We start from the raw sequence: 25915 nt of genomic DNA, 5'->3' as shown, positions 1-25915 counted from the left end.
TTTCAGAAACTTAAACGCAAGAGCCCAACATGCTGCTGCTGTTTTCCCTTTCTCCACACAACATCTGTCCCAGCCTGGCATAAAAATGGTTGCTCAGTAAAGCAGCAGCCCAGTTACAAACATGCTAACGTGTGGGTCGCCACAATGTTTAACGCCATTAAAACCTGCTAGCTGCTGTGGAAACACCACAAATGGAGATCTGAGCTCAGCATAAATACAGTAGAAATTAACTTTAGGAACCACCTCAGGAAATAAAATAACAATTAAGGAATAATGTAGAGCAAATTGTTAGCCTAGCTAACAAATTTGTTCCACGTTTGCGCCACGAATACAGAAACACCACTTGGGCTTGGAGCGTCGGTGTCTCGTCCTAACAGGTGTCACAGACTCCATCGCTCAGCCCCCATCTTTCCTCCGTTTACCTAATAAACTGGGCCCATTTGGGTGGCATGTGTCCAGCCCAAGTGCTGCTCCCCAACATCAACGAGGCCTGATGGCAGCAGAGCCGAGAGAGAGCCGACTGCATAACAAGGACTTATTATGATGATGAAATGTCCTACAAGACCCCAAACACCCTCTTAGAGAAATCTCTTCCCCCGATAAGGGAGTCTAACCTCGGCTAAGGAGGGGAGGGGGGCCGGATCCTAACCTGATTGGATCAGTGGCTCAGAGGGGGCAAGCGTAACGAAATCAAATGGCCGTCAAGCCGCTGTCATGCATAATTAATTGTGCCTCCTACAACCAACTACACAAAAATCCATGGTCATTCGATTAGGGGTTTTTGGAGGACTCTGAAGTGCATCGCTGTCTGAGCCGCTAACCTCTCTATCGGTGAGGATCGTGTCAGGGTGGCCCCAGCCTGCCCGTTTCACATCCAACATCTCAAACTTTGTTTAAAACTCAAGGGCGCTCGCGTTACTGCTTCATTACTTAATTCTGCTCAAGGTCAGCTGAGGTCAAGGAAACATCCCAGATAGCGCGGGCATGGAGACGTTAATGGGAATCAAAATAGCAGGGCAGGAATCACGATACCGGACTGATAATGTTAGCATGGAGATGCCAGTGGAGAAAATTAAATGCGGACTTGGGTCAAATTGAATGGTAGCATCGTTAAAATGGTTGAATGCAGTGATGCTAACATCATTCATGCATGTCAGGAGATGGGAGCCCGGAGGATATTAACGCATTTAGGGTCGCTTTTAACAAAGACATGAACATTTTCAATGCAAACTCAGGACTCAGGCCCGACTGGCATCTTCACCATGAATTTATCAGGATTGGCTCACCTTTAAAAATGTCTCCTATAAAGCACCAGAAGAGATAAGAGATTCCAAACACCTGTTGTTAAATGCTCCACCATATAACATTTCTAGTCTGCAGCTTTAATTTGTTTAATTAAAAAAACCATCCTAATATAAAACTTTGATCACCTCTGTCCAAAGAAGACTACAACAGCGTTAACAAGTGGGACTGCTGCCACCTGTTGGCCATCCGGAGAATTACGACTGAGACAATGACAACCACAGCAGCAAGATTTTTTATTTAAAAAAAAAAAGAAGGCAGATATTAAGAAATTAAAGATCCACATATTTACACATGTAAATAAGGTGGGAAAAAAAATATGATCCAGCTGCAAAGTCTCACGTTCCTCAGGTGCAGACTCAGGTGATTCTCTTTGCAAACGCTCCCCGCTCAGATTCTTCCTTCCTCAAAGGTGTGACCTCATCACATGGAAGACAGCTCCCTCGACACCCGTTACCGTGGCGTTATATTTAAGTTCACCCCCCTGCAGATCTGTTCCCAACACAGGTCCGCGCGCACCACAGGAGGGTTGACACGTAAAGATTAAGGTGATTTGTGACGCTTCTGTTTTGTGACGCTACTGCCGGAGGAGCAGGGATTCCCGGGAGCAGGGTCGGCTTGCCTAGTTCGCCTGGTGGGGGCGTCCTTCTGGGATGAGGGAGGTGAAGAAGGTGCTGATGAAGGACCACACCATGGTGACAAAGCTGAGCTCAGGGACGGCAGCATCATCAGCAGCTACCTGGGGCTGCTCCTCAGCTCCACCTTCCTCCCCCCCCTCATCTTCCTCCATGCCTTCGTCCATCAGACGTTCCTGGCGTGAGGAGATGGTGGCAGTTAAGGAGAATTTACAATTTCATCAGAAGTTGGACAAAGGCCGAATCAGCGCCTGACATCCACACGCACCATTTCATGCATGTCCTGGTGTCCTCCCGCCTCTTCCTGTGGAGCTCTGCCTGGTTCTCCTCTGAGGTTCTGCAGATCCGCTCTGAAGGGAAACCAACCGGCCTGGTGGCTGCAAGAAGAACACACACGTCGTCTCCATCTTACACTGGCAGGCGCCTGTCAGAGGCGTTGCTATGGCAACACTCACAGGTAAACCAACAGCATGGCTCCGACCACCATGACGAAGCGACTGAAGGACGAGTAGAAGTAGACGATGCTGAGCAGGACACCGGCGCGGGACACGGTATAAAGCCAGTCCAGCCAGTCGCGGTTCAGCTCGTCATCGTTTAGCGCGGCGCCGCCCTGAGCGTTCATCTGGACGCGGTCGGCCGGCTGGTTCTGTGGCAGAGGGTCCGGATTGGGCTGCACACCTTCGTTGGGAGGGTCTGGTTGATGGGGGGGCGAGGAGGCGGAGGCGGGAGGGGCGGCGCTGAGAGGCTGTGACGCGGCGACAGCTGCTTGACTGGACAGAGAAGATGAAGAAGAAAGACGATGATGGATTTTAGTGGATGATGTGAAAATCAGCAGACGGGAGAACCCCAGAAACGGACTCCTGGAACTTACTATTGCATGTAATAGTGACGGGCGTACATTTGCTGCCACCACAACATCTGCAGGGGCACGTACAGGGGGGCCGGGACGCCGCCTTGTAGAGGGACCTGGGCTCCGCCTGGCCTGTGGGAGGAAGTACTTCCTGTTTGTGATGCGTGTCCGGCGGAACAGCAAATACTCAGCAGTGGGACTCATAGAGCTCAACCTCACCACCCCAACACACAAGAGAATACACAGAAACGCTGCAGTGACGTCATGGGCAGCTTCATAAAACATCAGTATTACCACTGGGGGACTCCAGGGGGTGCCTGAGGGTTGAAAAGGGGGGTGTTGCCTCGATACCTCGGTCCGTCTTCGCCTTCTGTGACGGGAGAGGAGGAGGAGGAGGAGGAGGAGGAGGAGGAGGAGGCTGGCTGGCCGGGCTGGTTCAGCGTACTGGTATGTGAGTGGGGTCCGTCAGCGTCTGAACTCTGATGGTTGGAGATATGACGTCATTACAGAAGCAACCTGACGATCTGCGACGGTCGGCAGGTAACTCAAACAAAAACAACAGGGGGTGTTTGAGGTGCCCCCCCACCAGCATTGCCCCTGTTCTGCCTGTTCAAACAATCATCTCAGTCTGTTCCCAAAAACATTCAAGTAAAAGTCCAAGTTTGTCAAACTTTACCTTCACCGTTCAGCACCGGATGTCCTTCAGCATCATAATTGGACCTTTTCAACAAATGTTCATGGTTCTAATGACAATAACAGACGTCAACAGTAGCTCAACTACAGCGTCTGTGTACATTAACTGGCATCAGGGTGCAGCGCCTCTCTAAACATCTGAGTCAGCATGAACGCTCTTCACTCATTCAAGCCTTTGTAATCCCAAACAACAAAGATCTCTCTCTCTCTCTCTCACACACACACACACACACACAAACATACTCACACACACACACACACACACGCTTGATTACTCACACTGGCTCCAGGAGAGTTTGCCGTAGACGAGCTTCCAGGCAAAGGTGAGGCTGGGGGGCTTTGAGGTTTACACACCAGGTGCATCATGTGGTACTCATCCTGCTGCAGAAGGAAGATGAGGATGAGGAGGAGATGCAGTAACACGCCAGAGCAGAGGATTAGCACGGAAAACACCAGAACAGCGACACAGAGCTAGACCTTTGTTGGTGAACCGGGTTAAGTCAGCTTTTGTGTCCCCCAAAAACACTAACACACACACACCTAAGAGGATAAACAGGAATTCCGGCTGATGTTTAATGTTTCCAGGGATAGTTTGTCATTTCTCTCATAACCTCACATGAGAAATGGATGTCAGTGTGTTCTTTGCGGACAGTGTTTCCCTAGTTTGTCACAACTTACGTCCCTATGCAGGAATAAAATGTTTACCAACTTAATGACATCATGCTTACTGTATTCAAACATAGGTATTACACTGATATTTTTCAGTCAGGAATCAGAACTTACATGTGAATTCATTAGGCCAAAACCTGATTGATCATTTGACTTTCTCACCTTCCTCAGCACATCTCTGAGCTGCAGGTGGTCCTGCAGAAGCCTCCCTGAGTAGACCAGCCGCTGATCTTTGGACCGCTGCAGCACAGAGCAGCATGCGAGAGAATTACACCAAGGTTGTTCATGTCAAAATTCCCCACAAAATAAGAAACTGAACTTAAACTTCAGGAGTCAGAACAGAGATAATCCAGAGTTTAACGACTTGCCGGCTTGCTCGGGTAGACGATAGAGATGTGATTCTTCAGCCTCTCCACCGTCCAGTCGAGGAAGCAGTTGATGGTCTGGTCTTCATAGTTCTGGTTGGGGGCTTTAATGACCACGATCACGGGACTATCGAGTGCCCCGGGGTCCATGGTTCCCATTAACTGGTGAGCCTACAAGAGGGGGAGCTTTGACCTTTTCTCAGATCTTTTCCATTCTTGGTTGAGTGTCCGGGGTATGTGGTTCCCCCTCTACAGGACTACCTGGCTCATCTGTGGCGACAGACCTGAAAATGGCAAAATAAAATGAAAAGACGACCGCACCCATTCGGTGTATTTAAATTATTTATCATAGCATTTATTTAATATCTGACTTAGGTGTAAACCTAGCAGTCAAAGACAAACATCAAAACTACAGTACATTAACTACAAGAACAGCGTCGTTGGCGGAAATTAAGGTAACAGACAAAGATGTCAACACCATCCGCTACCTGAACTATTAAAAACAGTAACCACAACGTCAAAATCCCGAACGCCCACCAAACCTGACAACTCAACTCCAGCAATACAAACAGATTTATAGTTCTATTTATATCTATATTTCCAGTAATCTAGCAGATTTATTTTTTGCTGTAGGTCACAAGAGCAGCTTTGTTGATGGTATTTTGACCCGTCCCAAAGGTTAGCACGGATCGCTAGCTCTGCTAAAGCTAGCGATCAACGTCGTTTAACAAACAGTTTTCGGGGTAACAGCGCACTTATACCGTCGACCGGCGTAAGACGATGTAATACTGATGTTGAGACCAACGTTTTAATTACCTTTTTACTGTGATGTATTGTCTTTTTTGCGTCCCAATTAGATTCGAATGTTTTGTTGTTATAGGAAGTGGGATCGGAAATACGTCACTAACTCGTCACAAAAGCACAGCAGAGCGGAAACGCTGTATTGTGAGGCCTCAGTTATTCTTGCTAGCATTGGAGCGTAATATGGTTGTTATTATGGTCTTATTGGAGACTTGTTTAGATTAAAACACATAAAGGTTTTCATTCGTATTTTGTTTGTTAGCCCTTTCGCTAGTTCGTCACTCCAGTCCATTTGGCGGCGGTAATGCTCCAGTAACACGGTTTGCCAACTACCATTAAACGTTAACGAAGAAGAAGTTCTTCCGGTGTGAGAGCCATCTGTTAAAGCCACATGGTCAGTGGCGACTCATTTTTTTAACTTGCGTTTTTGCCAATCAGGAATTTTACAACTAAAGGTCTCTAAAAGTAACGATGGCAGAAGGCAAAAATCGGGGGTTGACGTTTGCAGAGAAGCAACTGCTATGTCATGGATGGAAACATGGAAAAGGACTGGGACGAGCTGAGAATGGCATATCTGAAGCGATCAAAGTGAAAGTGAAATCCGATAAAGCCGGCGTTGGTCACAACGAAGGGGACAAGTTTACCTTCCATTGGTGGGATCATGTCTTCAATAAGGCGTCGTCCAGTCTGCAGGTGGAGACTGATCAGAACGGTGTTCAGCTAAAGAAGAATCTGGACTCCGATGAAGAGGGTGGGATGGTCTCCAATAAAAAGCCACTGAAAGCTTCGTTTACAAAAGATAAACTTTACGGATGTTTTGTAAAGTCAGCCACGCTGTTGTCTGGTCAAGAGCACCCAGAGCCAAAGTCTCCTCCAGATGGCAGCAGTAGCTCAGAAGAAGAGCAGGAACACAAACTGGATCTGTCCACTACCACCAACCTCTCTGATGCTGATTTAATATCGGCCTGTGGAGGACGTACAGCACACAAGGGGGCACGGTATGGATTGACCATGAGTGCCAAATTAGCCAGGCTTGAGCAGCAGGAGGCAGAGTTTATGGCTAAATATGGCAAGAAGAAAGAGTCGCCTTCGCCTTCTTGTGCCACCCCAGATCTTCAGTCGGCTGTCAGGGAGGAGGAGACCGATGAAGACTCCATGAGCAAAGTGGTCAAAGAGAAAGGTGTCTGTGAGAAGAGTGAGGTGACTAGAAGTACCGATGCAGATATTAGCTCAAAAAAGAAGAAACGGAAACGTGAAGATAAGATGCGTGTTTCTGCTGAGGAGGGTGAGGCTTGTGTTGAAACAACAAAGAAACGTAAAAAGAAGAACGCTGATGCAGAGCAGTTCGAAGGAGAAAAGCCTCTGGCCCCCGAGAGGAAAACAAAGAAAAAGAAATCCTCCAAAGAACCCAGTGAGTTAGAGACGAAAGAAAGGGAGTCCACCCACTCAGAGCTGGTGCAGGACTGTGCCACCAACATGAAGAAGAAAAAGAGTAAAAAAAAAAAAAGAGTAACGAGCACAGCGTGACGATGAGGAGGAGGGACTTTCTTCAGTAAATGTTTTGGACAAGTGTTATTTTATATGGGTTGTTGCACTTTGGTGCCTGACATTCATATATTTATTAAATAGACCTCATTGTCTCTGGAAGCTCAGCTGCTTCACTGTCATTTAATTTATAATCAACTCCTACAGAATCGAAGGTGCTCGAAATAAAAGTGATGCCTTTTTAATGATCAAATGAACTCATTTTAAATAATTAAATGTTAAATGATACAAAGGTTACTATTAATGGTATTGAATTGACTGCTATTGACTACTTGAGGCACACACTTTAAAATGAGTTTTTTAGAATTTTTCCTTTTAAATAAAAGTGTGATAATGAAAAGCATTTTTTTGTAAAATGAGAAATATTATTTGATGGTTGATTTATGACCAATATCTCAAAGAGGTTTGATGTACAAACCTTTTAATCTCACTTTCTTTTACCATTTAGATTTTCCTAACCTAATTTTTACCAATTTAAAAACAGTATAATAAAGGGATCTTAAAATACTGAACAATTTGAACAGTGATTTCATGTCTTTTGATGATTTGTACACACTTTAAATATTATGAATACTAAAAAGTACCTCTGTTTCGCAGAGATATTAAAGCTGAGTGGTGACTGAACTTTGACTTCTACAGATATACAGTTCCAACTGCTCGCCCCTCTGCTGTTACTGTTGGAGTGAATAAAAGTTAAACATTAAACCAATTTTGCCTCAACTTTGTGCAGACAGGGACTCAGTTTTGGAGGCAACACTTGGGTTTTCTTAACTCCGTTTCCAAGGAGAAACTTTCCACCATAAGTGTCTGTTTATGTAACGCGCTCCCACAAAGCAGGCCTAATAACAACCAGATGTCTTGATAATAACAACTTAGATTTCTCAGAATACGACGGCTGCTCTGAGACCAGTTTGGCTCCTGCTTGCTGTTCAGCTTCTTGTAGATGCGCGACCTTTCCATTGATCCTAAATCAGTGCTTTCTTTTGTGTAAACTCCTCCTCCTTCTCCTCCGCCTCCTCCTCCTCCAACATCTCAAACTTTTGGTAAACAGCTCAGGTAGTGTCAGAGCTCACCCACAGCCATGAAGAGTTTGGTTCTGGTGCTTCTGGGCTCGCTGCTGTCCCAGCGGGTACACAGCAATACCGCTAAGAGGGACAACTGCAAGCCCTTCACAGCCAGCTTTTGTCAAGGTATGGGATACACCACCTCCCCCTATCCCAGTGGGGCTCTGGGCTACAGTCTACAGCAGATCGGGCAGATGGTGAGAGTAACTGCTCGCCAGGCATCGCCACCCTCATGTGCCGAACCGCCGTCCCCGAGTGTGGCTCGGACAGCGACAGCCGGAAGAAACCTTGCCGGGCTCTCTGTGAAAGGGTCAAGACTGACTGCACAGCTGCCTTCAGGGCGAAGCGCCTGTACTGGCCCACGAGGCTCCGCTGTGAAGCTTTACCAGAGTCCAACTGTGCCCAGGTGGGAATGACACGACAAACGGTTCTAGCCTCGTTTCAAGTGTTTGGCAATGGCAGGAAATTGAGTTTTTTTTAAATTGATGTGCTGATGTAAAACCTGATAAAGCTGTTTAATGTTTCTGGAAATCCAGGGTCACGAGGTTCCTGTCACGCCAGAACCCGTAGTATTGTGCCAGGCGATCACCATTCCTTTCTGCAAAGACCTGCCCTACACCCACACCATCCTGCCCAACATCCTGGGCCACAAAAATCAAGACGATGCTTCCCTGGAGGTGCACACGTTTGCGCCGCTCATACACGCGGGGTGCTCCCCTGACATGAAGCCTTTTCTCTGCTCGGTCTACACGCCGGAGTGCGTGTTGGGGAAACCTCGACCTCCCTGCAGAACACTTTGTGAAAGAGCCCGGTCTGGCTGCGAGCCGCTCCTGAAACAGTTTGGTTTCCAGTGGCCACAAGGTCTCCGCTGTGAAGCGTTCACCACAGAATCCTGCGATTACGTAAGTCTGAGGCAAGAACCTGAGTCAATGCAGGCTCCCTGGGGAGCCTCTAAAGCTTCCAGCAGGTAAAATGCTGGACTTTGGACCTTTGTTCCATCAGATGGACACTTGTAGATCAGACTTGATCAGTGGAATTCAGGGCCGGGTGGTCTTTGTCCTAATCCTCAAGCTATTCCAGATATATTTGTGATCTGCTGACGCAGTAGAAGCGTTTCTATTGTAAAATATCTCACAGGCTCCTAGATGAGCACACATGCCGACCTCTCCTGCAGATGAATCCCCTTTTGAATAAAACAGTCAGGATTGTTTGTTTCCTTCCAGTGGAAGAATGCAGCGACCCCTGCGACCTGTCAGCCGATCACTCTCTCCCTCTGCAATGACCTGCCGTACACCGAGACCATCCTGCCCAACATCCTGGGCCACAGGACTCAAGAGGAGGCTGGCCTTCAAATGCACCAGTTTGTCCCACTGATCAAGGTGGACTGCTCTGCTCATCTGAGAACTTTCCTTTGTTCTGCCTACACTCCGAAGTGCGTGTCAGGAAAACCTAAACCTCCCTGCAGACTGCTCTGCGAGCAGGTCAGGTCGAGCTGTGAACCGCTGATGAAGAGGTTTGGCTTCCAGTGGCCGGACTCCCTCCGCTGTGAAGCCTTTAGCACAGAGACCTGCAAAGACGTGAGTCTGTTGGATGGCCAGTTCAAAAATTCACCTGCTTTGACCTTGACTGACCTGTACTTTTGTCTGGCTCCAGTACGGCGTGGGCCTCAGCGGGCAGATCTGCGAGCCCATCACCGTGCCGCTGTGCCAGGGTCTGCCCTACAACCAGACTATCACCCCAAATCTGCTCGGGCACACAAGTCAAAGAGAGGCGATGATGAAGATGTCCTTCTTCAACGGGATCGTGCAGACTGTGTGCTCCGAGGACATCCGCCTCTTCTTGTGCATGGTCTACGTTCCCCGGTGCGTGGAGGGGGGCATTCAGCGGCCCTGCAGGGCACTCTGTGAGGGGGCCAAGCAGGGCTGCGAGGGCTTGATGGCCAACTTCGGGGTTTCCTGGCCAGATGAGCTGCACTGTGACGCTTTTCCTGAGGACACATGCGCAACAGTCAGTAATTCATTGTTAATGAACAGAGGAAATAGGGGATGAGTTGGATAATTCAGCCTCATTGTTTGCATCTGTTTTCTTTGCTTTCACAGGAAGACAGCAAGCCTGAGGTAAATCAAGTTTAACTGTATGCTGTTAAATGGCTCAAAATGTGACACATACTCAGGGTTAGTGCACAATCACAAAGAAGTTGTTGGGGTTTTTTCATGATTAGTGTGGCCAAACATTCATGCAAGAGGGTGAACAATTGAAACCATTTCCTTTTTGTTATTTTGTTAGTTTTACTAATACACAACCAGTATTAACAATGAGCTGACATAAATAGAACTGTGGTAGTGGATGTTGCTAAAGATGCTACACATAATGGCAGAAGATCTAAGCTAACTATCTATATATATTGCCCCCTTTTTGTTGTGATTTAAAGTAGCTGAAAGCTGTGGGTTTTTATCTTTCTATAGATATTGGTCTAATATATTTGTCTTTGTTTCCAATTAGATGCTAAACGCTGAAGGTCTTCTGGCTAGGCTGAATGCTGGGGGCTATAGCGTTCGTGGCAAATGTTTGTTATATTTTTCACTGAATTGAACGGCACTATTTAAAAAAAAAAAAATTAGGAGAGGTTTGTTAAGGTTTGAATTATTCTCCCCAATTTAGCCCTGAGCCTGAAGACGGGGCGCCTCCTGCTGACTCTTATGGATGTATCCTTTGCAAATGGCTTTGCATGATAATGTGATGGTTTGCTGGTCAACTAGCAGCTCTATGATTAAAGGTTTGGTTTGGGTTATTTCTGGTAACCGGACCTTTTCAGGCAGACAAATCTGGAGATCTGGATTTGATGGAGGTCTTCAAATTGGAGCACTTTGTGTCTGTGGTCAGGAGGGAGTATGTGGAAAGTTACCAGAGCAGAACTCCCCCCTCGGTCACGCAGACCCAGCTGAAAAAGGCCATTTCTTCTCGCGGTAACAACAAGACTGCCACTCAGGGCAGAGCTGTTTTATATATAAGAGCTCATTTCTTTCTTTGTCTTATAGAATTTGATTTGGACGATGAAACCTTCAGAGCTTTGTGGAACGAGTTTCAAACCGGAGACGGGATCGGATACGACGAGTACATGGCGGTTCTTGCAAAACTTCAGGTCCTCAAAGGTCAGCTAATATGCAGAACGCTAGCTCCCAATCAAGCAGGGCCCTCGGTTAAGTCGTGCCAGACACTCGCTGCTAGCTGGCTGGTTGTCTTTTATAATTGTAATTGTTGTGGTGTTACAAGCTTTGGCTTCATTTGAGAGCATTTATACTTCAGCGACTGAATATTCTCCTCCCGTCTCAGCTCGTTTCCAGGCACATCTCCAGAATTTGCCCTGTGACTGCCAAGTGGCCACCTTCTCATTTAAGCAGGTACCTTTAAAAAAGCAAATCAATTCAGGGATCTGCATCAATTTTACTGAAAATAAACGGTTCATTGTTGTTTTTTCTTTTCAGTTCATGAAGTCGGCCATATTCTGAGGACCCACCGACTGTCCAGACGTCGCTCAAACAGCTTCAGCCTTCATTTTCATACTCGGCATAACAAATGTATACACTGAAAACAAACTGCTGGGAGACATTTCCTCCAAGTGCTGTTGGTTATTTGAGCTAAAGCATGTTGTGTAAGGGAAAGGATGAGAAAGACCAGCTGTAATAAAAACAAACACATACTTTTGTTGGAACTATACTTTTATTAGACGTGTGAATGGTCAAATATGAACATTATATGAAAATGTGATTTGTGTTAAAAAAAAATTACATTTAATTTTGTGTAATTTGTTTGGGAGTTTTTTGAATGGTGATTCAATGAAGAAAGTCATTCAACTCAAAACATTACGAATTTTATATGTTGTTAAATGCAGTGGTTCAGATTAAGATACTGAAGTGCTGAGTAAAAACAATAATATGTGTATTTCCTTTATAAATGCGATAAAGTGGCTGACGCTATACACCACTGCCTATAAAAGAGAAAAAATAGTATTACTTAGCTGTGTTAGTCAATAGTTCAATTTCTTTGATTAATCGTTTTTTTAACCAACCAAAACTGGTCAGACGCTCCCCAGTCCAGATATTGGAAGTTATTAGATTTACAAGCCAAATAAATGTTTTTTTTAACCTGGAAGTTTAATCAACATAGAGTTGCAACATCAGACGTGCATTAAAGTGTAAAAAAATAAAAGTTCCCACTTCCAACAGTCTCAAGCAACTGCTCTCTGCTCCGGCAGCAGCTGCTGCTTTGGTCCTTCCTTTGCTCCCTTCACTAATGAGCCACGTTGGCTCTAACGAAGGACTGTACTGAGGCAGGGCGTCGGCCTGTTGCTGGATGGGGTTATGGCTTCTCCGGAACCTTTGGGATCAGGAGGGATCACCCTAGGGAGGGATCACCCTATTCCTTCACAGCTGCTTCATTTATGCTGCCAGACCTTTGTGGAAGGCAGTCAACCCCTTTGCTCAGTAGGTGTGGACCTGGACCTGGACCTGGACCTGGGCCTGGGCCTGGGCCTGGGCCTGGGCTGGGCCTGGGCCTGGGCCTGGCCTGGGCCTGGGCCTGGGCCTGGACCTGGACCTGGACCTGGACCTGGACCTGGGCCTGGGCCTGGACCTGGACCTGGGCCTGGACCTGGACCTGGCCTGGGCCTGTGACTGGGCCTGGACCTGGACCTGGGCCTGGGCCTGGGCCTGGGCCTGTGACTGGGCCTGGACCTGTGATTGGGCCTGGACCTGGACCTGGACCTGGACCTGGACCTGGACCTGGACCTGGACCTGGGCCTGTGACTGGGCCTGGACCTGTGACTGGGCCTGGGCCTGGGCCTGGACCTGGACCTGGGCCTGGGCCTGGACCTGTGCCTGGGCCTGGGCCTGGGCCAGGGCCTGGGCCTGGGCCTGGACCTGGGCCTGGCCTGATCTTCATATTTGCTCAGGATGATTGCCGTCAGATCTACCAGCCATTGGGCATTGATGTTGACACTTCTGATGGGGGACTTGTCTGCATCCCTCTATTTACATCTTTCAGAAGGTTTTCGATCATTCTTGATAAACGACTGAATTTTTTAGATGTCCACCATGGTCTCACGCTGGTACCTGATGGTTTAGGTCAGAATGGATGTTCCACTGACGTGAATGGTGATATATACATCAGGGTGAGTGGCTTTATCTACTGAACAAACGTTAGATTATTGGTGAGCTAATGTGGTGAACAGTCAGTTCAGTTCAAATGAATATATTCTGGATCTAACACAAAGCCACAGAGGAGTTTGGCGGATCTAGCCTGACCCTGAATGCTGGGTAGAGAGGTTCTGTGAAAGTGGTGCGGAGCGTGTGGAGGTGGTCCAGCTTATTATGGCTCACCCTGTAGAAAGACAAAATACCAGCAGGCCAGTCCAGATACACACCAACTCTGTCTGAAGGGGCTTTAGAGATGGACGTTTTGTTGTTAGCATGCAGAAAAGAGTATTCCTTATCAGAACAACTCAAACTCCAGGACTTATCGTTCTGTCCAAGACAGCAGTCTTCACCACCTCCCCGCCGTTTGATTGCTTTGTATGCCACAGCAATATAAACCTGCCCTTTCCACTCCACCTCCCAATAACTGCGACCAGTTAAACCATCAGTGGACAGCACTTGCTTCCAGTAGTCAAATCTCACTGGAGAATCAGGACATGTTTGCTTCTCTTTCCCCACTGACACTGTTTGGTTGTAGTTGGACAGCATGAGCTTTTTGTGTGCTGTGTCTGGGTCAAGCCCAATGTGAACGGCATCTGATGGAGAAAATCAGACAGAAATGAGAAACTGTTCTTTCAATTTTGAGGATTCTCATGCTGACTCCCTTTGTTTAGGTTCTTAGCAATACATGGGCCAATATTCAAAGCCAGTCAGAAGGCTGGTGTTCAACTTCATCTGGCCCTACATCGCAGCATTTCATATCCAGACAGTGGCAGCCAGAAACCGGGGCAGTACTTGAGTAACTAAAAGAAAAAGACTCTTACATTTCCGAAGGCCAGGTTTTAGATACTTTGATGCACTACAGTCCGCCCTGTGAAGACAGTGGGGTTCACAAAAACATTTAAAGGATTCTGAAATAAAATGCTACACATCAAAAAGTCAAGCACTTGTTTCGGCATACTTGAGTGTGTTCAGTGCACAGGTGGGATCCTCCAAACAGGCCGTCAGCAGCCGCACTCCTGAATCTCCGAGGTGATTGTACCTGATGTCCAGCTCCAGCAGATGCTCGGGGTTGGATCTCAGAGCAGAGGCCAGGCTACTGCAGCCTTTCTTTGTGATCAAGCAACCTGAGACCCTAAAGACACACACAGCTGGCTTAGTTAGGTCACCCCTAGGCCTGTGACATTCCTACTGTCTGCCTCATAGACAAATTTAGGAAGTTTAGATGTTAAAATGTGGTGTGAGAAAGGACCCTGGGCTGCAGAAATGTAGCCATGCAAAGCACACCTACCCATGAATGCAACAACACTAGGATACACACTGCAGCACCAAACGCCTGTATCTTGGTTGTTTCAATACGTACTTGCTGCGTGAGCTACACAGAGTCCCTGATGCTCACCTGAGGACCTCCAGTGTACAATGTGGACTCTCCAGTCCTGCACAGAGCAGTTTCACTCCTGAATCCTGCAGGTTATTGTTACTCAGGTCCAACTTTGTCAGACTGTAGCAGTGAGAGCTGAGAACTGGCCCCAGAACTTCACAGCTTTTCTCTGACAGATTACAGCAACTCATCCTGAAGGAGGAGGAAACAAGGAAACACAGAAGGCAACTTAAAGGATTATTCTAATGGAATTCAGTCATGTGGTTATGATTTCAACTTACTTTGCTTCAGTAGAGACCTTGACCACAGGTAACAACCTCAGAAGTGTGTCTTCTGAGTTATGGTATTTATCCAAGTGGAACTCAGCCAGATCTGCTCCTGAAGTGAGTAAAATGAACAAAAGAGCCGACCACTGAGTCGTAGACAGGTCGGCGTCCAGAGACCCCGACTTGATGAACTTCTGAATCTCCTCAAGTGTGGAATGATCCTTTAGTTCATTTAGACAATGAAACAGGTTGATGCTTCTCTCTTGAGATAGACCCTCGTCTATCTTTGTCTTGATGTACGCAACTATTTCCTGGGTCTGCAATGTTCCCCCCTGTGGTACCAGGCCTTGTAAGATGTTCTGATTATCTGGTATTGAGAGACCCAAGAGGAAGCGAAGGAACAGATCCAGATGTCCTTTTGGATTCTTTAAGGCCATCTCCACAGCACTCTCATAAAAAACGGATGTGCTATGGAAGCGATTTCTCCAAAGGGAAACAGTTTTTGCTCCTGCCAGCAGATTGACATTGCTGTTAAAGAACATCAGGTGGACATAAAGAGCAGCCAGAAACTCTTGGACACTCAGGTGGATGAAGCAGAACACTGTGCCCTGGAACGACAGTGGCTCCTCTTTGAAGATCTCCGTGAGCACTCCTGAGGACACCGATGCTTCTTTGATATCGATGCCACACTCCATCAGGTCTGACTGGTAGAAGATCAGGTTGTCTTTCTGCAGATGCTCAAAAGCCAGTTTTCCCAGAGACATGATCATGCTTGTGCTCTCTGGACTCCAGGTTGGAGCTGCCGCACTTTGTCCATTGTGTTTGAGGTTCTTCAATTTAAAATGAACCTCTAAGAAGTAAATGTACATCTCTGTCAGGGTCTTGGGCAGCTCTCTCCCCTCTCTGGTATTTTCCAATACTTTAGCAGTGATCCAGCAGAAGATTGGGATGTGACACATGATGTAAATGCTTCGGGATGTCTTGATGTGGGAGAGGACTCTGCTGGCTTGTTCCTCATCTCTAAACCTGTTCCTGAAGTACTGGTCCTTCTGTTCATCATTGAACCCTCTGACCTCTGTCATCCTGTCAATACAATGAGGAGGGATCTGATTGGCTGTGGCAGGTCGGCTGGTAATCCAGATCTGAGCTGAGGGAATCAGGTTCCCCCTGATGAGATTTGTCACCAACATGTCCACAGAGGCAGACTGTGTAACATCAGTGATCATCTCATGGGCTTGGAAGTCCAGAGAAAGTTAAAATTCGTCCAGGCCATCAAATATGAACAAGACCCGGAACTCTTCCAGCCCGCTGATCATTTTTTCGATGGTTCCAGGAAACAAGAGCTTCAGTAGTTCCATCAAGCTGTACTTTTTGTCTTTTAGTAAATTGAGCTCCCTAAAGGCGATTGGAAACATGAACTGTATGTCCTGGTTGACTTTGCCTTTGGCCCAATCCAGAGCTAACTTCTGGGTGAAGACAGTTTTCCCGATACCCGCTATTCCCTTTGTCATCACGCTCCTGATCGGTTCCTGTCTTCCAGGATTGGGTTTAAAGAGGTTTTCACATCCAATTTTTGTTTCATGTTTGTTTTGTTTCCTGGAGGCCGACTCTATCTGTCTGACCTCATGCTCAGAGATAACATCTCCGGTCCCTCCTTCAGTGTGGAAGAGGTCTGTATAGATCTGATCCAGGGAGGAGTTCTTTCCTCTGGCATCTCCTTCAACCACACGTTCAAACCTCCTCTTCAGCAAAGACTTGAGTTTATTTTGACGCTCTGTGGGAAGAGTTCCTGCAAAGAGCAGTGGCAGATATTAAGCATCTGCTCGTAGGAATGTCTGGATTTTGTTTGTACAATAAAGAAGTTTTGTCAAAGGTTTTGACAGAACCTGGTACTAGAAAAAAATCCAGATATGGATTAAACCCCTTTATCAGTGTTTAATCACTGGTAAAGCAGCAGTAAGAGAGCATGACTGTATCTCAGTGTTAACTTTTGACTACACACAACGGTTAAAGGTCTCTCACTGTTCAGCAGAATGTCGGCCAGATGATCCTGTTGTCTTCTCCTCAGGAACTGCAGCATGATGTCCTGGAAGGCTTTCCTGCAGATTCTCATGCTCTCATCCTCCTCATCTTCGTCTTCATCTTCACGCTGGTCAAGCAGACATTCTGAAGGATCCAGAGTCTTCTTGATTCGAATCAATTCTTTGTCCACAAATTCAACAACGTCCGTCTTGAGAAGCTGCAACAAGAAAAAAATCTTGTGAGTTTCATTTGCCAGCAGGATCAGACTGACTGGTGGCAGCTGGTGGTTTGTAGGAACCTGAGAGTTCCCACTGGTTCAGTTTGGACGTGTTTTAATGTTGACATGAATGTTTAAAGTTGGTATTAATTCACTTTAAGTTTAATTTTTGACTTCCAGTAAGTCTAAGATAACTGGTTTGTCCACATTCTGATCTTGCTGTGATGTTTCTCAGGTGCTCTCATACAGTACCAACCGAAAATATGGAAGATAAGTCTGATCCACTTCCAGGGAAAGAGTGGGACCTGTCCAGGGGAACTCTGAGGACAGAGAAACATCCATTAGATGTGCAACGCAGCTCAAAATACAATAAAAACTAGAGAAACTACAGCTACAACTCAACATTAACACAAATATAAAACTACTGAACACCTGAAAATCTTCATTCTTCCTACTGTCCTGAAGGAAACATGACTCAGGAGAACCTGCTGGTTTCTGCTTGAGGAATTGTTGGTTGTCGTGGGGCCACATTCATGAGTATTTACACTATCGGTGTTTGTTTGGGCAGAAATAATTACTATATACTGTATATACTGTATTATGGGTGAAAGGTCAATATGAAAGGCTATATTGATATTTGTCCATTCTGAGGTACTGTAGAAACACAGTGGAGCAACAGACGATCACCACAGTCACACCAGCTCAAACACCCCAACACTTGAGAGCTCAGCCCTGGTAGCAGGACTATGGTTAACTACTGGTATTCCTTCATCCTGTCATAGAGGATTCAGACATGTTTGACCAACCTGGATGGTGAATCTGGCCCTTTAAAGGTAATAGGATGGTCCATCGACTTGTTACTTCTGCAGGACACATGACTCGGTGCAGGAGAACCTGCTGGTTTCTGATCAGAACTGAGAGGAACATTTAAAAAAATAAATACGGTAAATGACCATTTGCAGATAAAAATGTCCTCAAACTATTCTTATTTCAAAAACATCTGAGAACCTCTGGTAGCTGCTGGGGAACTACTTCATGAGTATTTACATCTTATTTGTCCAAGACAGTAATGTAAAAATTTGCTTCTCAACGTGGCCTTTATTTGACACATGTAATAGGAACTCAACCTTAGTGTAACACGATTATTACTACTAGGTTTATTATTCCTTCATCCTGTCATAGAGGATTCAGACTTTTTTGACCAACCTGGATGGTGAATCTGGCCCTTTGAAGTAAAGAGGAGAGTCCATCGACTTGTTACTTCTGCAGGACACATGACTCGGTGCAGGAGAAACCTGCGGTTTCTGATCAGAACTGAGAGGAACATTTTTTAAATGACCGTGTGCAAGATAAATGAATAGATAATACACCTTTTATTAGGCCTCTCTATAGATCAGTGTATATGGTAATCATGGCAGTTCACTTATTTATTGATTTTGGTTTATTTTTATGTTATTCTTGTCTGTGTCCAGAAAACACTGAAAACATGGCTTACTCAACAGGTTGAGAAACTGCAGTAATAGTACATGAAAAGCCAGTAGACTTCAGAGAACAGCATCATCTCCACCATCAATGTAATGGCACTCCGTCTTCACTTAACGTACCATTTTTAAGCAGCAGACACAGTAATTCTTAACTCACCTGACATGAGATGTAATTTCATTCTTAAGAGTCTTTATATGAATTCCAAAAGGGTTACAAACTCACATGACGTGACGGGAAGAAAACTTTGTGCTCCCGTGCCTAATGCAGCTCTACCTGAACTGGTGCTGTGCATGCTCTCTTAAGTCAATCTCAGGGAGCGTCATCCAAAACCTTACGTCAATCATTTTTATATTATGAATTACACAATAACATGTACCATGCATCAAACAAATACAAATTGCAAACATAAATTGCACATCATTTTTACACACATCAATTCTGCTCTATGGCTCTTACAATCAGATATGACAGATAAGATTTAGAATCAGAATCTAAAACTACAAAATTAACTTTTGATGCATTTTCCACAGAATAAAGAAACACAGAAGATGTTGCTGAACAAGGACGCAGTCAAAGCGTATTTAATGTAGCTCCATTCTGGCCTGTACCACTACTCCAGCTACCCCTATTTCTACTTTCATATTGGAACGGTCCTAGTCGGCCCGCCCATATGAGCGGTCACGTGGTGCACACAGTCAATAAAAGTCTGCCCCTGTGCAGATGCTTGAGTGTTTGTCCTGAAAGTTGTCGCGTAAGCAGCCATCCCAGCACTATTTTGACAGTTCAAACAGGAGATTCGGCCCACTACATCTCAAATACCGTCTGTACTGGTCTCCACGGCCCCCACTAAGAGGCTGTGGGCTCGAGCCGGATGATTCGTGTTTGAGCACCTGATTGTGTCTTGATAATGCTACTTCCTATACTCAATTTTATGTGCGTCACAGACTACTACATGAACACTATTAACACAGACCTGTTCCTACATTAAAACCTAAATTTTAGAGAGTGAAAAACACTTTAATCTGACGTCTGGATGGTCTCACCTCATCCTTTCGGTTTTGGTGCGGGCTCCTCCAGAGCCGTCGGGGGTTGGGGTCGAGATTCCCTCGTAATCTGGGTACATTAAATAAATGTAGCAAAATAAAGTTGGGCTGCAACATTAGTGATCGCAACAACTGTAGAAGGCGCAGAAGATTCCCAAGTCTTTGTTCTGGACCATTCCCGGAAGACATTACAGTCGTATTTACTTTACAACTAGCAGTTTCTATTTCCTGAATTTATAAAGGTCTTCAGCACTTTGACTTTAAGAATAACCGACAAATTCTCTTTAAAAGACGCAACAGTAATATTAATTACATGAACACCGATGTTAAAATCTGAAGGAGCTTTTTACCTGCTGTGACGCTGGCGGTTGGGCTGGACTGGTGAAATCGAAAGTAAAGATTCCAAAGTTAATATTTCACATTGTTTAAAGCAGCGACTTCCTGGATCAGACTTCATCCTCGGGGCCAAAGTGGACAAACCGATCAGGTCTGAACAGCTTAAATTAGACAATTCACCTTTCCCGTACTGGTAGTAATAATTAAAACACTTTAGTAATTCCACCACTTTATGAAAGTATCAAAATAAGATACTCAATACAGAGCCACAAAATGAATCACTGACCTCTTGTGTTTTCAAAGTATTGACTGAAAAAAAAACTGACAGGCACATTTTTGAAATTTCATTTTGGGTGATTTTTCTCCTAATAACCCCCCATCTCATTTCAGAAAGGTGGCAACCTTTCCCACTGGCACCACAACTAGACAGATTTAACATACAGTATAATAAGTGGTAAATTTCACCCTCTAGTTTAATGTTAATCATCTCAGAGACTCACAGTTAAACAAAGTAGAAAAGGGCCCAACTGTTGAAGAGTCTTAACAACTTTGGCCAGTATCAGATAAGTTCTCTTTATTAGCCACAACAGGATTATTAAACCACAGAAACACCAACGTAAAAGTCTGTAAAAGCTTCTTTACCCGCTGTAACTCGGACGTTTGATTCTGGTGTGGAATCAAAAGTAAACTGTAACAACCTGAGTTGTTTTTACAAGATTCAACATAGAGTCTAGAACAGGTAGACATTACAGGCGTGTTTACTTTACAACTAGCAGTTTCTATTTCCTGAATTTATAAAGGTCTTCAGCACTTTGACTTTAAGAATAACTGATAAATTCTCTTTAAAAGACGCAACAGTAATATCAATTACATGGACACCGATGTTAAAATCTGAAGGAGCTTTTTACCTTCTGTGACGCTGGCGGTTGGGCTGGAGAGTCAAATCGAAAGTAAAAATTCCAAAGTTGATATTTCACATTGTTTAAAGCAGCGACTTCCTGTATCAGGATCAGACTTCATCCTCGGGGCCAACGTGGACAAACCGGTTATAACAAACTGCTGGTGTAGGAGTTGAGTGGGTCAGCAGGGTCGGAGGTCAGCGGGTCAACATACAGCTATAATGTTATGAAGACATGTGCAGCTCAGGAAGACCGGAGAAACTCCAGAGCCCAACTGTGAAGGCTGCTGTATCAGCTATCAGCGCCCTCTGGTGGACGTTAGGTTAAAAACAGCTCACCCATGTTCCTCTGGAGTACCGGAGACACTGGTGTCACTTCACAGCCGTAAAGATTCAACAAGCATAAGAGCCCAATAAAAGACGTCACTTGAGACTGAAGTGTTAAAGTTACAATGCCAGTTTTATTTTTTGCCATTCTTTAAATTTAAAACAGCAAACATGGGAAAGCCTCTATGGTATAAATGGGCCATTCAGCCCAATAAACATTTCAGGCTTTAGCATCTACATCTTGAGGTTTCCAGGCTCATCTCCAGAATTTGCTGTGTGACCTCCAAGAACCGAGCAGATCTTGAGTCGAATCATTTCTTTCTTTTTGAAGTCGCGAATGTCACTGAGAAGCTGCAACAGGATAAAAAAATCTTGTGAGTTTCATTTGCCATTTGAGAGTTCCCACTGGTCCAGTTTGGACGTGATTTAATGTTGACATGAATGTCTCAGGCTTCAACACTTTCTTCCATTAAGACTTCCCTTTTCTTTTCTTAGCTCAGTCAGGTTGAATCAGTCTAACACAACTGATTGTTCTAACCTCTCTGTGGAATTCAAACGTGTTTGTATTCACTGTTGTTTCTCAGGTGCTCTCGTACAATACAAACCAAAAGTGTAGAATTACAAAGCAAAAATGCATCGTCTAATCCAATTCTGGATCAGCTTCCAACTGGTGATTTAGAGTTGATTATATTTGGTGGTGTGACAGTGTGATATCATTTCCAGGTCCCTGTTGATTGAGCCAGTTAGTAAAACACACGAAGTAGTCAAACATGGTTTACCTACCTGGACTCTGGTTGGTTGAAGTCAGCGTATATGCTCATGGAGCTGCTCCTCATGATGGACACAGAGGAACCTGCTGGTTTCTGCTCAGACTTGAAGAGAACATTTTCCAAATAAGGACCATGTGCAAAACAAATAAACAGAACTTTCCACCCTCTCTATTCAATAGATCAGTGTATATAATGGATGGATGGATGGATGGATGGATGGTGATGGATGGATGGATGGATGGTGATGGATGGATGGATGGGAGAGAAAACTGAGGTTGGTCGAAACAAGATTATGTAATGTGCAGTAAATTCCCAACACAACAAACAGACCTGTTTCTTCAATATAACATACAGATCAGAGAGTAAAAACACACTTTAATCTGACTCTGGTTGGTCTCACCTCATGTTGGTGGTTCCAGTTGGGCTCCACAGGCATCACTGGAGTCAGTTGACCTTGTTTTTTTTAGAAATACCTGCACATCATTTCTTTGTTATTTACCACCAGGGATGGGCAAAGATACCAGAGTCAATATCACCATAAGCCCCCCCCCCCCCCCAGTCTGCCTATTGCGTCCGTGATCAACTAAACGGATGTAGAGGAAGTGAGGATGTGGTGGAGATGTGTTTTGTTTTCGTAGCCCCATCTAACTAGAAACACCAAAGTTAAAAATGAGAGGTCTGGATTCAGGGGCGGACTTTTATTTACTGTGTGCACCACGTGACCGCTCATATGGGCGGGCCGACTAGGACCGTTCCAATATGAAAGTAGAAATAGGGGTAGCTGGTGTAGCTGGTGCCAGAATGGAGCTACAACTATACTTGTTATGAAGACATGTGCAGCTCAGGAAGACCAGAGAAACTCCAGAGAGCCCCGGCTTTTGTAGCCCAAGAGGTCTAGATTCATCACCATCATCACAGTCCTGTGTCATCAAATGTCCCTGTAATTTCTGAGAGGTTTTTATACCAACTGATATTTCACTGTGACAGAATGGACAAGTTAAGTTTGGCAACATCTAACTACACACCTAATATGATGACAATTACGAAACATAGGTGCAAATACTCTGCAAGTTCAATATTATTATGAAAATGGAATTTAAATGAACAAAATGACTTGTTTTATCAATTAACTTGTGACAAGAAAACCGACCCCAAAGACACTTTATAGTGATATTGACTCACCAAATAGTCATGTTGTAATGGTATCAAAGATAGATACTAAATACACAACCACGAAGTGAATCAAAATAAAACACATCTTTTATGTTTTCAAAATTCTGAGTAAAAAATGACGGACATCCCTCCTTTGAGATGGAATCCAAACCATCAAAGCAACTAATTAATACAGATTTAACATAACCACGGTTCATAAGTGGTAAATTACACCGTCTAGTTTGATATTAATCATCTCAGAGACTCACAGTTAATAGATGGAGTAGCATAAAGTCCAATGTGGAAGAGTCGTCAGAACTTTAACGAATAACTGATAAGTTCTCTCTATGAGCCGCGACAGGAACATTAAACAATGCAAACATCGACGTCAAAGTCTGTAAAAACTCCTCTACCTGCTGCACCGCAGACGGTTATCGGTGTGAAGACCTGTCAAATACGACAAAAGCGGAGTTCTGGTGATGATACAGGAATACAGCTCCCAGACACGCCTGACGCGTGAAGAAGCAGCAGAAATAGAGGTAGAAAGCAAAAAGGGGGCACCTTGGGCAACTGTGGCGCAGCCCAGCCAATCATACGCGCTTTTCAATCTTTCAACAGCCAATCATCTGCGCGATTCTATCTTTCAACAGCCAATCATATACGATTCAATCTTTCGACGTCCCGCCTTAACTTAAACGCTTGATGACGCGTTGGCTGCTACAGTGCGGGGAATTTAGTCGTGCCGCTGGCACAGCAGGATTACAAAAGTTAGATAACTGTAATGTTTGTTGTCTTTATTTATTTGGACTTCTTTATTCGAGAATGTAAAAAAGTAGTGCATAGAAAGGAAGAGAGGAAGGCTATTTTTAAACTGGAACATAACAGCGAGTTCATAGTGGAATCTTATAGTTTGGGATTTGTGCTATTGATGTCACACTTTATCCATTTCTCCTTGCTTGGTGCCATCTGGAGCCTCTCCAAGATGAAGCTGCACCCCTGCAGGTCTGCTGATGGGCTACACCAGCTCACAAACATGGGAAATGTCAGACTGGTGGGGGCACAAACGTTGAAACAAGCTGCTTTGTACGGAAAACGGTAGTTTCTCCACACATCAGTCTCTGATTTAGTTTAAGTCAAGAGGCCAAAGAAACTGTAATTGTTGACTTTCAGGGCTGTTGCAGCTGTCTGGAGTAGCAGCGTCCACTATTGGACAGGAAGTAACGAGTTTGGGATTTAAAGCAAATTAATTTTTCACATTGTGTAAAAAAATAATACAAAACCTGTACAATATTCTATTTTACAATATGTAAACATGGGCAACCCACCCCACGGAATATTTAAACATGTATTTAGATTATTGGCCTCGGTAGGGATATATCACAATCAATGTTTGGGGAATACAAATTAGTCCCTACCAATATTTACCATTTTATTTTAATATAGCGAAAATCACAGTTGCACAAGCGACTGATTTGAAAAATTTGCTGAGAAGGGACTTTTATACAAGACAAAGTTCCGTGTTTAGAAAAAGCGGCAGAACTCTGCAAAGCGCCTCCTCTCTACATGCAAAGGTCCTCTCCACCTTGGATCGCCTCCTCGAGAACCAACCCGTGTCTCGGACGCCATGAGGGCTGTGATTGGTCCTCGAAGAGAGGAGGCGTAACGCCACAGTTCGCCACACCTCCGGCCGATGTCCCGCCCCCGAGAGCCATATACCCCACGTGATTGGTGGGTTCGTTCAGCTCCGCACACAACACTGTAAAGTGCCAATCATATCAAACTCGCGGGCCGCACTAACATTAAACTTTCATATATAGGTGGGGGCCACAAACTATCGACCCTGGGGGCCGCAGTTGGCCCGTGAGCATGAGACCACTGATTTAGATGTTGATAAATTTAAGTTTTCACGATTTTGTTTTTTTTTGGCATCAGATTTGGAAAGTTTTCCTTCCGCCTCAGCTCGTTTCCAGACTCATCTCCAGTTTGATGTGTGACCCCCCAGAGCTGAGTCGATCCAGAGTCTTCTTGAGTCTGATCAGTTTTTTCTTCATAAATTCAGCAACGTCCTTCTTGAGACGCTGCAACAGGATAAAAAAAATCATGTGAGTTTCATTTGATGTTTCTCAGGTGATCTCGTACAATACGAACCAAAAATGTAGAATTTAAGTCTGATGAAGCTCCAAAGGTCACGGGAGAATCCATCGACCTGTTACTAATGTTGAAGACGTGACTCCGTCCAGGAAAACCTGCCGGTTCCGTCACTGACCTGAGAGGAGCAAAGGTGAAATGAAACATCTCCATTTTCATTCTACCAGAGTGGTTCATCCTCGTCTTCATCTTCATCGAGGAGGTGGATGCTCTCACCTCTTCATGATGCCAGCGATGATTCCAGCTGGGCTCAAGACTGTTCGGCTGGAGTCGTCCACCTTGTAAACAGGTAACATTTTAAATACATGAGTCTCACCACGTTCTGGTGGTTCCAGATTATCTGAACTTTAGTCAGAATCAGAATCAGAATCAGGTTTATTGCCATTGTTCATGTAATACACAGTATTACACAAGCTAGGAATTTGTCTTGGTGAGACGCTGCGACATTCAACATAAAAGACAACATTAGAATAAGATAAATAAAATAAGACATATATGCAGTATATATATATAAATTGTAAGAAATAGTGCAGGTCAATGCAAAAGTAATGTATTGGTATAGTCATAAATGAGTTGGGCTTCATGTGACGCCTGTAAGAATGAAACTTTTCTGACTGCCAGCTCCACTTGTGCTTTATACTGTTTTATAATATTTTCTAGCCTGACTGCTATAATAATACACTATACTATAACCCCAGTTTATACGCTGGTCAACACAAGATGGAGAATTTGCTGTGGATTTGTTTGGTTTGGT

General features: G+C 44.9%; 3 protein-coding genes, 1 long non-coding RNA gene and 1 pseudogene across 7 annotated transcripts; 3 read left to right on the top strand and 2 right to left on the bottom strand.

The window, feature by feature from the left end:
- Nucleotides 1-1518: 1518 nt before the first annotated feature.
- herpud2 (HERPUD family member 2) lies at nucleotides 1519-5980 on the bottom strand. 4 transcript variants are annotated; one of them, XM_057046237.1, is made up of 9 exons: nucleotides 5960-5980; nucleotides 4518-4798; nucleotides 4312-4389; nucleotides 3760-3861; nucleotides 3082-3266; nucleotides 2809-2919; nucleotides 2393-2707; nucleotides 2206-2314; nucleotides 1519-2113 (listed from the first exon to the last, which is right to left on the bottom strand). In XM_057046237.1, the coding sequence occupies exons 2-9, from the start codon at nucleotides 4671-4673 to the stop codon at nucleotides 1925-1927; spliced, it is 1245 nt and encodes a 414-aa protein (XP_056902217.1). In that variant the 5' UTR covers nucleotides 4674-4798; nucleotides 5960-5980; the 3' UTR covers nucleotides 1519-1924. The 4 variants fall into 4 exon arrangements, with proteins under 4 accessions (XP_056902217.1, XP_056902219.1, XP_056902216.1 ...); XM_057046239.1 differs by lacking the exon at nucleotides 5960-5980 and adding an exon at nucleotides 5331-5610 and having other exon boundaries at nucleotides 3760-3858; XM_057046236.1 differs by lacking the exon at nucleotides 5960-5980 and adding an exon at nucleotides 5331-5609.
- Nucleotides 5648-7569, top strand: gpatch4 (G patch domain containing 4). The gene is made up of 2 exons (XM_057046241.1): nucleotides 5648-6726; nucleotides 7458-7569. Exons 1-2 carry the CDS (start codon nucleotides 5787-5789, stop codon nucleotides 7481-7483), a joined length of 966 nt encoding a protein of 321 aa, XP_056902221.1. The 5' UTR covers nucleotides 5648-5786; the 3' UTR covers nucleotides 7484-7569.
- A 211-nt stretch (nucleotides 7570-7780) lies between these two features.
- Nucleotides 7781-11624, top strand: LOC130533092 (uncharacterized). The gene is made up of 11 exons (XM_057046233.1): nucleotides 7781-8330; nucleotides 8461-8826; nucleotides 9148-9501; nucleotides 9578-9931; nucleotides 10024-10041; nucleotides 10427-10490; nucleotides 10586-10629; nucleotides 10740-10890; nucleotides 10963-11076; nucleotides 11258-11325; nucleotides 11410-11624. Exons 1-11 carry the CDS (start codon nucleotides 8157-8159, stop codon nucleotides 11431-11433), a joined length of 1731 nt encoding a protein of 576 aa, XP_056902213.1. The 5' UTR covers nucleotides 7781-8156; the 3' UTR covers nucleotides 11434-11624.
- Nucleotide 11625: 1 nt separating this feature from the next.
- On the bottom strand, nucleotides 11626-20650 carry LOC130533089 (NLR family CARD domain-containing protein 3-like; annotated as a pseudogene).
- On the top strand, nucleotides 17002-22028 carry LOC130533098 (uncharacterized). The gene is made up of 2 exons (XR_008952479.1): nucleotides 17002-17141; nucleotides 21542-22028. It is a non-coding gene; the product is annotated as an uncharacterized LOC130533098 (long non-coding RNA).
- The last annotated feature ends 3887 nt before the right edge of the window (nucleotides 22029-25915 follow it).

This window comes from Takifugu flavidus, chromosome 10 (assembly GCF_003711565.1).
Source record: "Takifugu flavidus isolate HTHZ2018 chromosome 10, ASM371156v2, whole genome shotgun sequence".
NCBI classification, from domain to species: Eukaryota; Metazoa; Chordata; class Actinopteri; order Tetraodontiformes; family Tetraodontidae; genus Takifugu; species Takifugu flavidus.
This window is presented reverse-complemented; position numbering and strand designations above follow the sequence as displayed.